The sequence below is a fragment of the Pistacia vera genome, unplaced genomic scaffold (genome assembly GCF_008641045.1).
Source record: "Pistacia vera cultivar Batoury unplaced genomic scaffold, PisVer_v2 Contig219, whole genome shotgun sequence".
Taxonomy (NCBI): Eukaryota; Viridiplantae; Streptophyta; class Magnoliopsida; order Sapindales; family Anacardiaceae; genus Pistacia; species Pistacia vera.
In genome coordinates, this window is record NW_022196023.1 from 32,924 (window position 1) to 47,716 (window position 14,793).

General features: G+C 31.7%; 2 protein-coding genes across 2 annotated transcripts; both read left to right on the forward strand.

Moving 5' to 3' along the window:
- The first annotated feature begins 5,671 nt into the window (after positions 1-5,671).
- Positions 5,672-7,744, forward strand: LOC116130298. The gene is given in 6 exon segments (XM_031416042.1): positions 5,672-5,697; positions 6,331-6,482; positions 6,843-6,866; positions 6,933-6,999; positions 7,090-7,147; positions 7,571-7,744. Coding segments are annotated over 5 exon segments (435 nt in total). The 5' UTR covers positions 5,672-5,697; positions 6,331-6,335; the 3' UTR covers positions 7,710-7,744.
- Positions 7,745-9,507: 1,763 nt separating this feature from the next.
- Positions 9,508-12,847, forward strand: LOC116130327. Its single transcript, XM_031416075.1, has 5 exons — positions 9,508-9,631; positions 11,277-11,533; positions 11,800-11,890; positions 12,255-12,321; positions 12,607-12,847. The coding sequence occupies exons 1-5, from the start codon at positions 9,573-9,575 to the stop codon at positions 12,658-12,660; spliced, it is 528 nt and encodes a 175-aa protein (XP_031271935.1). The 5' UTR covers positions 9,508-9,572; the 3' UTR covers positions 12,661-12,847.
- The last annotated feature ends 1,946 nt before the right edge of the window (positions 12,848-14,793 follow it).

A 14,793-nucleotide genomic window follows, 5' to 3' on the forward strand; every position in this document is an offset into this window, starting at 1 on the left:
AGCTCTATCTGTCTAGTTTCCAAAGATTCAAACCACTCATCAATTAGCTTTTATTGAGTAAGCTATGGCCAATTTCCTACTGATTATTCAGTGGAAATTGAGAAACAGGGGAAACCAAAATGTGTGTGATGATAAAAGGAATGGTTCAAAAGTAGGGTTACATTTATCCAAATTAAGTGTATAGTATATAAAATTAAATTCCTATCTGTCTAGTTTCTAAAGATTCAAACCTCTCATCAATTGGAGTTTTATTGAGCAAGTTATGGTCAACTCACTACTAACTGTTCAGTAGAAACTGAAATATATGATGATAAAATGAATGGTTCAGCAGTGGGGCTATAGTTATCCAAATTAAGCATGTAATATACCTAATTAAATGCCTGTATGTATAGTTTCTAAATATTCATACATCTCATCAATTGGAGTTTTATTGAGCAAGTTATGGTCAATTTATTACTGACTGTTTAGTTTAAACTGAAATGTGTGTGATGATAAAAGAAATAGTTCGAAAGTAAGGCTACAGTTATCCAAATTAAGCGTATAATATATCAAATTAAAGCCATGTATGTCTAGTTTCAAATATTCAAACTGTTCATCAATTGGAATTTTATTAAGCAAGTTATGGTCAATTTACTACAAACTATTCAGTAGAAACTGAAATATATGTGATGATAAAAGAAATAGTTCGGAAGTAGGGCTACAGTTATCTAAATTAAGCGTATAATATATTTAATTAAAGCCTTGTATGTATAGTTTCAAATATTAAAACCACTCATCAATTGGAGTTTTATTGAGCAAGTTATGGTCAATTTACTACTGACTGTTCAGTAGAAACTGAAATATGTATGATGATAAAAGAAATGGTTCGTAAGTGGGGCTATAGTTATCCAAATTAATCGTATAATATATAAAATTAAAGCATTATCTGTATAGTTTTCAAATATTCAAACCACTCATCGATTGGATTTCTATTGAGTAAGTTATGACTAATTTATTACTAACTGTTCAATAGAAATCAAGAAATAGGAGAAACTAAAATGTGTATGATGATAAAATGAATGGTTTGGCAGTGGAGCTACAGTTATCCAAATTAAGCGTATAATATATAAAATTAAAGCCCTATTTATGTACTTTCTAAAAATTGAAACCTCTCATCAATTGGAGTTTTATTGAGCAAGTTATTGTCAATTTACTACTAACTGTTCAGCGGAAGCCAAAATGTATGTGATGATGAAAGAAATGGTTCGGCAGTGGGGGCTTCAGTTATCCAAATTAAGCGTATAATATATCAAATTAAAGCACTGTCTGTCTAATTTCTAAAGCTTCAATTCTCTCATCAATTGGATTTTTATTGAGCAAGTTATGGTTAATTTATTATTGATTGTTTAGTGGAAACCGAAATGTGTGTGATGATAAAATGAATGGTTTACTTAATCTAAATTTAAGGGATTATCATATTATGACTGATAAGAAATACTTCAAATAACACATATTAATTAGAAAACGGAATCAACCAAAATTAATTCATTTAACATATCTACTCGCACATCAACAGGACATAAACAATAAATCATTCATATAACAAATTAAAATACATGAATGTTTTTATAGAAAACATATTCAACACAATTAAATTGTTTCTACTAATATAGATATGACACATACTTACAGTTCGACTGACAATATGATCATCCTCGATTTGATTTTAGTAAAGTACGTAAACATTTCCTTGAAAACAAACATAACAAAATTTAATCGATCTTCATGTTAAGATTTGTTAAGGAACAATTATTCATTCATATAACAACTGTTACTTGAAAATGAAATCAACAAAAGTTAATTAATTTTCATATTAAAATTGTTAAGGCATACACTTACCATTCGGCAGGACTAACACAATTAATCATTCAAATAGACTGACCAAGCAAAAACAATCATTCAATCAAATAATAACCGTTAAAATAGTTAGGAGATATACTTACAATTTCGTATTAAAATAGTTAGAAGATATGCTTACAGTTCAGAAGAACGAATCAAAATAACAACCCATTTGACAAGGTCAATTAGACATCCTACCTTTATTCCATGCCAATTCATTAATCTTTGACCAATAAACAACAAAAAAAACATAAATAAATAAAAAATCATCGATTAATAAAATCATGAAGAATAGATGTATTATTGACACAAACTAACATGACCTATAAACAATTAACAAAAGACCAGAGGTATTGTTGACACCAACTAACATATTGCGATAATACACAACTAAACATACGCTCCTTTTATAACCCCTTATGTAGACCTTTCGAATGCCAAGACAATTAAATACAAAGAAAGGTTTGCAATGTCAATACAATGCACCTATATAATTATTAATAAATATATATGTTTTTACTACCAATGCAATGCACCTATGTAATCCAATCTTTATGTCTATTTATTTAGACCTTGGAATACTAATGCAACAATTAATTTTGTCTACATCATCACTAATAAAATTCAACCACATGGCAATCACAAATCCAAGGTGTCCTTACGGTTAGACCTTTAGAATGTCAATGTAATGCACCTATATAATTAGTATTATTATTAATTATTAATACAACAATGCAATACACCTATGTAATCCAATATTTATGTCTATTTATTTAGACTTTGGAATATCAATGTAGCAATTAATATTGTCTACATCATCACCAATAAAGTTCAACCACATGACAATCACAAATATAAGGTGTCATTATGGTTAGACCTTTAGAATGTCAATGCAAGATACCTGTATAATTAGAATTGTTCCAATTTTTTTAATTAATTAATAATTATAGATGGAGCAATAAATATCAATCCAACGTGTTAAGATAAAGCAATTTGACTGGCTTGTCAATCTAATGTGCCAAAATTGAGCAATTCTAGAGCTTCCAAAATATACCACATGGCGAACAACCCACACGAGTATCGTGGCAAACAACCAACATGAGTATTCATGAATCTTAGAGCTAAAAATATCTCATTAAACCACACATCCAACGTGGCAAGAGAGAGCAATTCTAGAGCTCCAAAATAAAACAATTTTAGAGCTTAAAAAAAAAAAAAAAAATTGTCCTACATGTCACTCAAATAGGTTTGCTTTTACTTTGGAATTTGAAATACCAATTCAGTAATTAATATCTCTCTACAATATCACTAATAAAATTCAAACACATAGCAATCACAAATCTAATGTGTCAAAATAGAATAATTATATAAGTTTCAAAATGTGCTACATGATGAATAACCCACATNAACGGATTGAGTGTGAGCATAATCCCATCATTGGTGACATAATCGTCCATTGTTAATTCGATTAAGCACCTTGATTAGGGGGCCGATTAATTAAAAAAAAAAAAAAACCCAATTTGTAGAAGCCACGGTGGACGTGAAACACGACACCACATTCACCCATTAAAAATTGCTTTAAATTGAATCAAGAATCACCACATCAATCAAAAAAGTTACATGACACATGCAACACAAACCAAAAATCTCATGGTTAGATGCTTCCCTGACCTCACCAAACTTTATATTATATATTTTATCCTAAAGTATATAATATAAAGGAGTTAATTTTCAAAGAAGCATAGGGTGGGCTCTTTTATAAGTGGCCATTTAGTCAAAAAAAAAGAGCCAATCTTTTGCTTATATTTTTACAGGAAAAAGTTCTAAGTCACCCAATAATGCACCATCTTACCTCATTCTTGTTGTCATTATGCCTGTATTATTGCCGAGAAAGCTATCTTATTTTTAAAGAAGCAATTAAATGACGACATCTGATATTAGTTTTTGATGATACTTCATAAACAAATAACTAATCATTATTATTATAACCCGGTTAAGTGTGACATCCTTTAATTTGGAATTGTGGTGGGTAGAGTAAAGGCATGGTATGACTCTCAACTTGGGTAATGTTGAATTCTCTTGGCCAATTAAATGGCAAATGTGGGCGGTTTAAGATAAGGATCAACCGAGTTGAGTTAATTAATAATTTTAGGCAAGTGGTGGTGACGAGGTCGATTCGATTGATGTGCCTTCTTCAAATGTTGGAACATTTCTAACATTACTTATTTAATACAACATGTAAACATCTAGAATTTCAAATTGTACCCAGTCAATTAAAATCTGAAAGGGTATTTTAAATCAATAATTCTAATCCAACAACAAAAATCCAATGGGTTTTTAAGGAATCATTATATTTTAGATATCACTATAATGCCCTCTATGTTTAATAATCTAGCCTCTTTTTGAGAGCCTCTGCCATTGATATTCAAATTTGAGAGGTCTATCTTATCTACAAATCCTCTGGAGTTACACCAGACTTGGTGCAGTTTGAAGGCAAAAACTAGCTTTTGACATTTTCCTGTCCTCTACAATTGTAGGCTTTCAATGAATCACAAGAAATTATGTTTGTGGACGTTGAATTGTTTATTTGTAGATTTTGACTAAAATTATGAATCCATCAAATTAAAAACTATTGGTAGAAAACCACTTGGTTATGACGGAACCGGATGACAAGAACTTAGAGTTACCTAAATATATTGTGTTTTTATGACTTATCTAGTTCACTGAACTTAGACTTAAAGAATGTTTAATATACTCTTTACTTGGTCCATTAGGCTTGGGCTTGAAGGGTGTTCGAACGCCAGAACTTAGTTAAAGTGTGTGCAAGCTACCTAGTTTAAAAAAAAAAAAACTACTTGTAGAAGGATTCCTAAAAATTTGTACAAATTTTTTTAACCATTACGAAAATTAAAAATTAAGATTTGCGTAATTAAAAACATATATAAATAAAGGATAATTGTACTTATATCATAAATATCCTTTATAGTAATTTTGTTTAAAGTTAAACTTGTCAAGATAAAAAATAAAAAATGAGGTTAAAAAATCAGAGCTCATATTTTTTAGAGATGGCAATGGGCCCGATATTTCTAGGTATTAGGCCCGAAAAGGTCGGGTTTTACCCGATGTTCGTGGGCTTGGACCTGGACCTGGACCTGATTTTAAGGCCCGACCTTTGGTACGGGCTGGGCTTGGGTATGTCTTCAGGCTCGGTCCGGCCCGATAATTTTAGTATTAATTATACTAAATTACCCTTATACTATATATTTAATTACAAGATTATCCTATATATATTTATTTATTTTTCCCAAACCCTACATGGATAAATGGATGCACTTTGTGGAAAGTTATTTATATATTTGGTGAGTATTCAAAAATAAATTAATATTTAAAAATTGTTTATAGAATTAAAAATATAAAAAAAATTGAAATTTATTAAAATTTAAAAATTTACATTACAAAAATGAGCGGGCTTGGGCCAGGCCTGAGGCTACAAAAAGGCAGTGGGGCCGGGTTTGGGCTTTACTTGTGACGGGCTCGGGTTGAGCTTGGGTCTTTGTTATGTGGTCGGGCTTGGGCCTGGGGCAAGGGGTACCTGGTCCTGGCCCGGCCCATTGCCATTACTAATATTTTTACATCAATCTTTCTCTTCCAAGTAATTGTATAGATTGAGCTCAGGAGACTTGGGCCGAAAGATTGCTAATGGTTGGCCCATGCCCATCTCAAAATCCAACCCTAAACACCACCACTTTACGGGCAAACAATAAGCTAAATTTTGCAGAAAACAGAATCCCATAACCGACTCCTCACCAGCCAGACCAGGTACTGTATTATGATTGCATGCAAATTTTTTTTATCAATTCGATTCAACATTTTACATGAAATATTTAATAGTTTCCTTTAAGACGATAGGGTATCCAATTTCTTTTAATATTTAAGGAATAATACTGATATGTTCACTTTTGCAGTTCTAAACAGCGTTTATTGTGTGATTTTGTGCCTCTTTCGAGTTTTTAACTACTTCATATGATGCGATATCAAAGCAAACTGCTGTAGGGCTAGAGAGCAACATATATGTTAGCGTCTTATTATTATTATTTATTTATTTATTTTCCAAAATTGTTTTCATATTTTGTGATGAATTTAAAGAATAATTTATACTTGTCATGATTTAACTCCAATTTATGTACTGCAAAACTAAGCTCGAGTTTGGGTATGAGATGAGGTAAATGGCTTTGGATTTGATTATATACAAGTATTGCTTTAGGACATGTGGGCACGACTAATTGTCAAAGGAAGTTTTTAAATCGGAATGGATCCTCATCTGGAACTTTCAAATCCATGTGGGCACAATAATTAGGGATAGCAGTTTATGGCTGACTATTACTTGCATTGAAGCATTATGCACTTTTAAATATATGGATATATAGTGTAATGCTCCATTTTTATTTTCAGTAACCATGAAGGTGCGATCATCAGTAAAGAAGATGTGTGAGTTTTGTAAGACAGTTAAGCGTCGTGGACGTTTATATGTAATTTGCTCTTCTAATCCTAAGCACAAGCAACGACAGGGAATGTCAACATTTGCAAATGAAGGACCAATCCCATCCACGTATGTTATCTTAACTTAAGCATTCTCTCTCTGTTTGCTACCTTCAATGTATTTTTGTTTAACTTTTTTATTCTTGTCATTGTTTGTTATACTAGTAATTTATGCACCTGTAGTCTCTCATTTTACTTTTTAAATTAAGTAAAGTTCTTTCCATCTTGAAGGATGATAACTGGTTAGTTTGAATTATTCTTTGGTTCATTATATTGATCAAAGGAGCAAGAATTGTTTGAGCAAGGATTTGAATGAAACAAGGTTACAATAAAATTATTTTATTAGTTATGGCATAGTAGAATCTAGTATTAAGTGAGTTTGTGGTGCTTGCCCCTTTTAGTATGTCTTGTAAAAAAGAAAGGCCTCCACGTTCATGGAAATCAAAAAAGTTTGAAGTGCTCTGGTTCTTCACCACTATATTTCCATACTGTGGAGAGACACCTGGTTTTCTTAGGTCCTTCCATACAAATTATCGCTTGCTCAATTTGTCTCATGGCCATTAATTGAGGCTGACGTAGAATGTGTCAACACACAAATATGTGTGTAAGTGTTTTTTTTTCTTTCAGCTTAGCTGAATTGCGTGAAGCTTTTTCTTGTTGAATGACCTTTAGCTGATTCAATGGTTATTGAGTTCACAGACCTGTGTACCTATCATGAGGCTGATGCCTGGTTTGTACATGAGTTTAATGCTACAATTTGCACCAAATTTCTGAAGCAGTTCAGATATCATTTTTAAGATTGTTTAGGGTTTCAATAAATTTTCCTTTGGCTATTAGTAATTGCTCTTAATGTCCATTACTCTGACGTCCCATGCTGGAATATTCTTGCTGTAGTGTATTTATCATTTATGAATGTGTGCTTGTGACCATGTTCTTAGTTGCACAGTGCAGTTCGTTAAGAAGCTAGAAAAGAAATTGTGCTAGCCTGTAGTAGGCATATTATTGATGCAGACTCTTTCTGGAATATATAACATAGCCTTTTAATTGACTGCGCCAGTAATTCATTATTCATTAAAAAAAAAAAAAAAGAAGCTAGTAATATCTGTAATTTCTTCTTGGTATCTGTTCGGTTCATGGAACAAATGCTAAGCAGGAATTGCACCAGTCACCAGCTTCCAGACAGGCTGGCTGCTCTGATACCCAAAAGACATGAACCATCACTGATATAGGGATGGAGGGCCAACCTTGCATCTCTTCTCTTTAAACAGAAAATAGCTCAAATCATGAAGTAGAATTATTATGAAGTTTATAATAAATTGAGATTTTTTAGGCTTCTGATATTGTTTTGCTTTTCAGCCTTATTTGTGTGTGTTAATTCAGTCTCACTTTTCAAATTTTGCTTTATCTTGCCATAATCATAATCACCATGTTATACTGTGGGAAAATTTGTAACAGCAAAATGTTACCTCTGAAGAAACAAGTTTGGAAGCTCCATAAAAGAAACAGGGAATACCATTGATACATTAAGGAATGGTTTCTTGTCCTATTACCAATCAAGTGGGTTAAAATCTGGCTTGTTTGCATAGTTGAGTAGTATGGACATAATCGAACCTAATCCTCCAGCGTTACTAATTAATGATCATGCATGCCAAATGGAAACCCCTGCCCTTTAAATCTTGTACATTTACTTAGACCATCTCTACCAAACACTTTGATATTTTTGTGTATTTCACTATTGCTCTTAATCCATTGCATTATATGACATCAAAAGAATATTTTTTAGAATATTCTCTTCTTTTTCTTTTCTATTAATAATCAACAATTAATCTATTTTACTAATTATTTTTGTATATATTAATTAAATATTAGGAAGTGTTTTTATTAAATAATAATTACTTGAAAATTATACTAGTTTATAAAATAAACAATTTATTAATCAATAACATTATATTTAATATAAAAAAATTACATTTATATAAATGCCACCAAAAAAAAAAAAAGACAACATAACATAAAAGTAAAATTTCATATTGATAGTAATTAATTTTCTTAATTGTATTTTTCCCACACAATGATCAAGTAATGCATTTCGAAAGCATGGTAAGCCTCTTGTATCCTGATTTGTCTATGTTGAGAAAAAAATTTGAAATCAGACATTTTCATCTACGATAATTTCAACTTGGGGAGTTGACGTTTCCATTTGATTCTCAATTGATACTCAACATTATGATCATCCTCGATTATCATGTTGTGCATAATAATACATACGTAGTCATTAGTTTATATTGTATTTTCTTTTAATTTTAGTATTTTTAAATTAGTGTTATTTTTTATTTGATTTATTGTTGTTATATTTGCATTGAATAAGTGTTGTTTTTAGTTTTTTCATCTTTTTTTTAATTATATATTATTATAAATAATAATCAAATTAACATAAATATAAATAACAAAATAAATATATTTATAGTAGATAAATAATGCTACACTAATGAATAGTGTTAACGAATTTAGTGTAATAACTGTTCATTACATCAATTTGTGTAGTTTTTTGTGTTAGTTAGAGCAATTTTCCACACCAAAATAGGTTAGAGATGCCCTTATATTAGAAATGGGCATATGTTGTAATATTTCAAAATGTTCAAGAAAGAAGAGTCAAATTCAGGGATTTGATTATCGAAGGGGAGTGGTGATGAAGCAGAGGAGGGTGGATAGATTTTAGAGGTATTAATGGTGGCTTGACAGATGACTGATTGAAATGCAAAACTATGGGATAAAGTTTCAGTTACCGGAAGCACATAATTAGAAATGCAAAATTTCAGATATAAATTTGAGATACATATAACCATAAGTTTAAAATAAAACTAATTTTAAATCGTTTAAACATTGAATTAGATGTTGCTAAAATGAATAACTTCTTGTAAAGTCTAGTTGGGCAATACTAATGGATGACATAATTACTGTATTTAATTATATCACCACCAGTTATAATCACTAACCATTTCACTGGTCAGCTAAGCAAGTAAAAAGAGTGGGTAACGGCAGCCAGCCACAGCCCACAATAGCAATCAATTAATAGTAAAAACAGCCCCCTTTTTTAAGATAAAACGAATCGCAACAATCAAAATTTCTTCTTCTTTGTAGTGTGGAATCCATAAATGGTGATGATAAAAACTGCTTTTACTGATTGGATCGCCCACTTTCTCGCCTGCATGGGGTAAGCAATTCATTTCAAATCTTTATTTTATGCCTGCTTTGCTTTTCATTTTAAAGAACTGTACGAACACACTAGTTCTTTTATTTATTTTTAATGTAGTAAGTAAATGGTCGCTCTGACTTCTGGGACGTAGTTGAGTATTGCAACTGCAAGTTTTACCTTTTCTTTTCTTTAGCTAGTAAGAGCTTAGCTTTAATTAACTTCACAGCACCAGTGGCTTTGTTTTTTTCTTATGGCGATCAAAAATACCAAATTTGTATTCAGTTTTTTTATTTGAGATTTCTTGTTAAGAATTTTGCCTGGTGATGGAAGAAATATCATAAGCTTTTTCTCTGATTAATCGGACACGTTGGTAGAATATTAGTTATAGGACTATGCAAATTTTCTTTCTCATGTTTCTGGAAGAGAAAATAATTACAGGAGATATTCGTTTTGTTGAGAAGAACAAATTTTAGAAGAAAACTAGGGGGTGATCAAAGTCTGTGATTTGTCCTTAAACAAGAAGCTGGATGTTAAATTTGCTGTTAGTTAACCCTTTGAGTCATATAGCATAATTTTTATACTCTTTGAATTAATTAGAGAATTTAGAATCTAGGTTTAAGGTTGCAGTCTTGATAAGCCCTTTTTAAAGTAACTCTAATCCATTCTCTGAACTCTTAGAGGAATTTCTGTGAAACTAAGCATCTCTATGAAAGATCATATATAGGTGCCTCCTATCTTCCCATCATTTTCTATCTAATATCAATCCACCATGGTGAGATGGATTTTCCTGCACTCACCCAAGCAGTTTAATCTTAAACTTCGAGAAAATGGTTGTCTCAGCCTCCCTAGCGGAACAAGTGAATTAATAACACAATATGTTTCTAAGTAGCAGTTTCATCTAGGGTCAACCTTATACAATGAAGTTAATACTTTGTTTTTCTTCCAATTTAACACTTAATAGGGAAAGAATATGCAGAACCAAACTTTTAGCATCTCGATTTTACAAGTTAAGCCATCTTCACGACATGATTTATCCTAGATCAGACTTGATTTTCAAAGAGGGAAAAGAGTAGAGGAGTTATATTTTTTTCAGCTTTTCGTGCTAACAAAATAGAACAATAATAGTTCACTGGTTAACTTTAAACTAAGGCTTCCATGAATAGTTTTGGACTTTTTCCGCTTGTTGTTTAAACAATCATACTCTTTTCTGTGACATTGGTTGATATTTTGTCTTGAGTAATTCATGTGCACCTTTACTTCTGTATTGAAGCTCCAATTCATCAACCACGAAAATTTAACAATGTCAATTGTTTATATACTTTCTCTTTTGTACCTCAAACAATATATTGTTTCTTCTGCTGAATATTTTCTGAAACTGCAGCTACGGTGTTCTTTAGAAGTAGTTTTCTCATTTTGATTATATGTTAATCAGTTCTTTTTTGATATTTCTGATGAAGTAGTGGCACTATAGAGTTTAAGGGCCTATTCTTTCTTTATTTCTCAGAGGAAATAAATATGAAAAGCAAAGATGTTGATAACCATCGCATGTTCTTTTCTTTGAAATGTTAACTCTTTAATCCGGTCTCACTCAATTCTTTTTGAACTTGCTGTGACTGTGTTTTGTATATGCATATATGGTTTAACCTGGCTTGCAACAGTGCAGTGGTTGCTTTGGGTGCTGCAGTAAGTCCACACCAATAATTGCTGTGGATGAGCCATCAAAGGGATTGAAAATTCAAGGGCGGACTGTGAAGAAACCTACCATATCAGATGATTTTTGGAGCTCGAGCACATGTGATTTGGAAAACAGTGCTGTTCAATCCCAGAGAAGCATTTCATCTATCAGCATATCAAATCAGACCCTCAATCACTGTGGTGGAAATAATGGCACGAGCAGCCATTCTGAATTTGTTAATCATGGCAAGTTTCAATAATATTTCAATTTTAGTTTTCTGATCAGTTTCTGGTAAATATGTTGAATTGTTGCTGGAGAAAACTTTTATGAATATTGTGTGCATAAGAGGTGTTGTTCATCAGTTGACTAGGTTTAAGTGGTCACTTAGTTTACAGCAGTTTGATGTCAATTATGGTCACAAAAATGTAATTAACTGTGGTCTTGATCATGGCATTTCCTTTTCCATTTGTTAGATCAAATCATTTGATGTTGATAACATTGTTAATTGCAGGTCTTCTTCTCTGGAATCAAGTAAGACTTGAGTGGATTGGAAGTAGCAAGTCAAAGAATCAAACTCAACATAGTTGGGAACCTAAATCAAGGTCTTTAACTACCCTTATTACAGTTCAGTCGTAGGTGTTAATTCGAAAGCTTCCACTTCCATTCAATAAAATGTCATTGCCTACTGATTTTCTTGAAAACAATTTTTATTTCCTGTTCTGAATTAGTGAGTCCTCATTGATATTGCTTTTCTGACAAACATATTGTTGGTGACCAGTAGCAAATAGGAGCACTTTTCAAATGATCACATCTAGCAATGAGTATAATTTAGTAAATAAACATGTTGGCAGAAAAAAAGATAATGTACGTTTTGATAATTGAATGTCTTCACTTCAGAGTACCCAATATCCTTGTGCTTCAATTTTCATTTTACTTTCTTGCATATTTTACTTTTTGTATATGCAGCTGGCCTGCTACATATGAAAGTTTACTTGGATCCAGAAATCCTTTTCCTAGGCCCATCCCTCTCAATGTAAGTTTTCTGTGCAATGTGTTGTTTTTTCGTTAAATCATTTTATTATTTTATTTTTCTTGTGGCTGGGTTACACAGAAGGAGGGTGATCCACCCCCTCCCCAATAGACTTCTACCCTCAGGTGAAACTCGATATCTCCCCCCTGAGAAAGGGAGATAGATACATCAAACCGCTTAGCCACAAGGAGCCAGTAATCAGATTTGTTATTGCATATTACAAAAACTGCATACTTTTATCTATTTATTTATTTTTCTTTCAATTTGTAATTGGATTTTTAACTGCAGGAAATGGTTGATTTTCTGGTGGATGTATGGGAGCATGAAGGATTGTATGATTGAGTAATTGAAATGCAAAAATGGTTTAGTTTATCATAAGTGTAGATCCCCTACGTCTGTGTCTGTTTTTAAGAGGATTCTGTAAATAGTTGTGGGGAAATGGAAGAACAATTTGATCAACAGGTTTCTTGCTCTTCTGTAGCACTTTATGATAGTAATGTTGACGTATATTTTCTCTATTTTATTGTTTTCAAACAATTTACATACACGTATCCATTGGACACTCCCACTTCCATTCAAGGCCGATTCTTTCTCCCTGTTTAAACATCTTAAAATTCCAAACAGTCCTTTATTCTTAAGTTTCAGTGTTTCACAAGTTAGCACAGAAGTGGGCTAATGAAACAGGCCCAGGAAGCTTCCTATGCCTGGTTGAGATTAAAACGGAAACCCATTGGGCTGTCCGCACAAAATGCCTTAGACGTTTGATGGAGAGAAAGGAGGAAAAAATTTAAATGGCTTTTTTTTTCTGATAAATTGGAAGCATTTGTAGACGGTAGAGAATGGTAGAATACGGTAGTTGGTGAGTACTTAATGAGATGATGAACCCACAATCGCACGTGTCTCTCCACCTGTCTTCACCAAATGGAATTCGAATACTGATTGATATTGTCATCTCACTATTTTATTTGATGTAGTGAAGGCCCAGCTACATCATCTTCACCTCCGTGACGGCACATCCTGCCAAGCTTTTCATTTTACTTTTCTATTAATAACTCATAACTTGGTCCAACTTTAATTTCATTCCAGTTAAGTTCATGTTTCCAGAACTATCTCATTCTCAGAATTCTTATATTTGAATCTGTCAAGCCCTCCAAATACGGAAGTTTCTGCATCATCATTCTAAAATTACCATTTTGGCTTTAACTAACAGAGATTAGAAAAATATATATATATAGATGTATGCACAATGAACATTCCTAATACTATACAATGAATATTCCAACAAATCTCAAGTTGATCGAATGTGAACAGTATAATATATAGTTCATTCACATTTGTCTACTTCCGGGATTTCCAGGTATATAATGGATAGGTTTTACAAAACAAAACGGCAATTAGCACTCAATGAATCTGCACTTCAACAGATTCATTTGACCACAGCCCATGTGTTCTCATTTCACAACCATTTATTTTAAGCTTGTTTGCGGATTGAATATTGACCGACTCCTTTTATTTTAATCACCAAATTCTTATTAGTTATTGTATATTTTGCATACATGAATCCCTTCCCTCGGCTGCGTATCGACAAACATATATTTTTTCTGACAATTTAACAATATATATGTTAAACCATGTTGAATTCCACCTTTCTGGGCTTTCTTAACTAAATTTTAATCAATTTTAAATTTGATTAACATCAAAGAATTAATGCTTGGACTCATGCAATGCAATTGCTAGTACCATTCATGCAGGTTCTTCTTCAAATACCAAAAAGAAAATCAATGTATCTGGGAAAAGAGATGGAAGGATCTTCCATGGAAAATGGGCTATTAACAGAAGATGGGTCAATGCGGGAGCTGAAGCCACCAGGAAAAATTTTCTCTATTTGTTATGAATATAATATTCTGAATTTGGCTTTATGTAGAAATGATATAACAATTGAAAATTATTCAATTTGGAATTAAAATCTTTATTGATTAGGTATATCCTATCTAGGATTTGCCAAATAATTAATGAAAACTTTTAAAAAATCACTCAACTTTAGGTAAATAAAATAATACAATATCATGAATAGAAAATAATGCAATAACACAATACTTTTTAATTTGAATAAATCTATGAGAAGCAAAATTTTAAGTAAATGTGTTGAATAAACCTTGAGCAAAACTTTTTTTTTAATTTTTGGTTTTCAAAGATTATAATATCAAGATTTTGATCAGACTTAGCCTAAGCTAAAGTCAATTAAAACTTAAATCAAATTAACGTTAAGTTGACTTTTAATATGAATTAATAAAAAAAAAATGAGAATTTTCTTGGTATAACCATAGATAGTAACTCAAATTTCCTTAATAATTTTGAACAGCTGAACAGTGACGTTTGAAATGTAAGAAAGTGATGAGTGAAAAGTGAAAAATAACACTCTTTAAAATATAGTTAAAGTTTTAATTTGAAAAAGCAAGTACATTCTTAGACAAA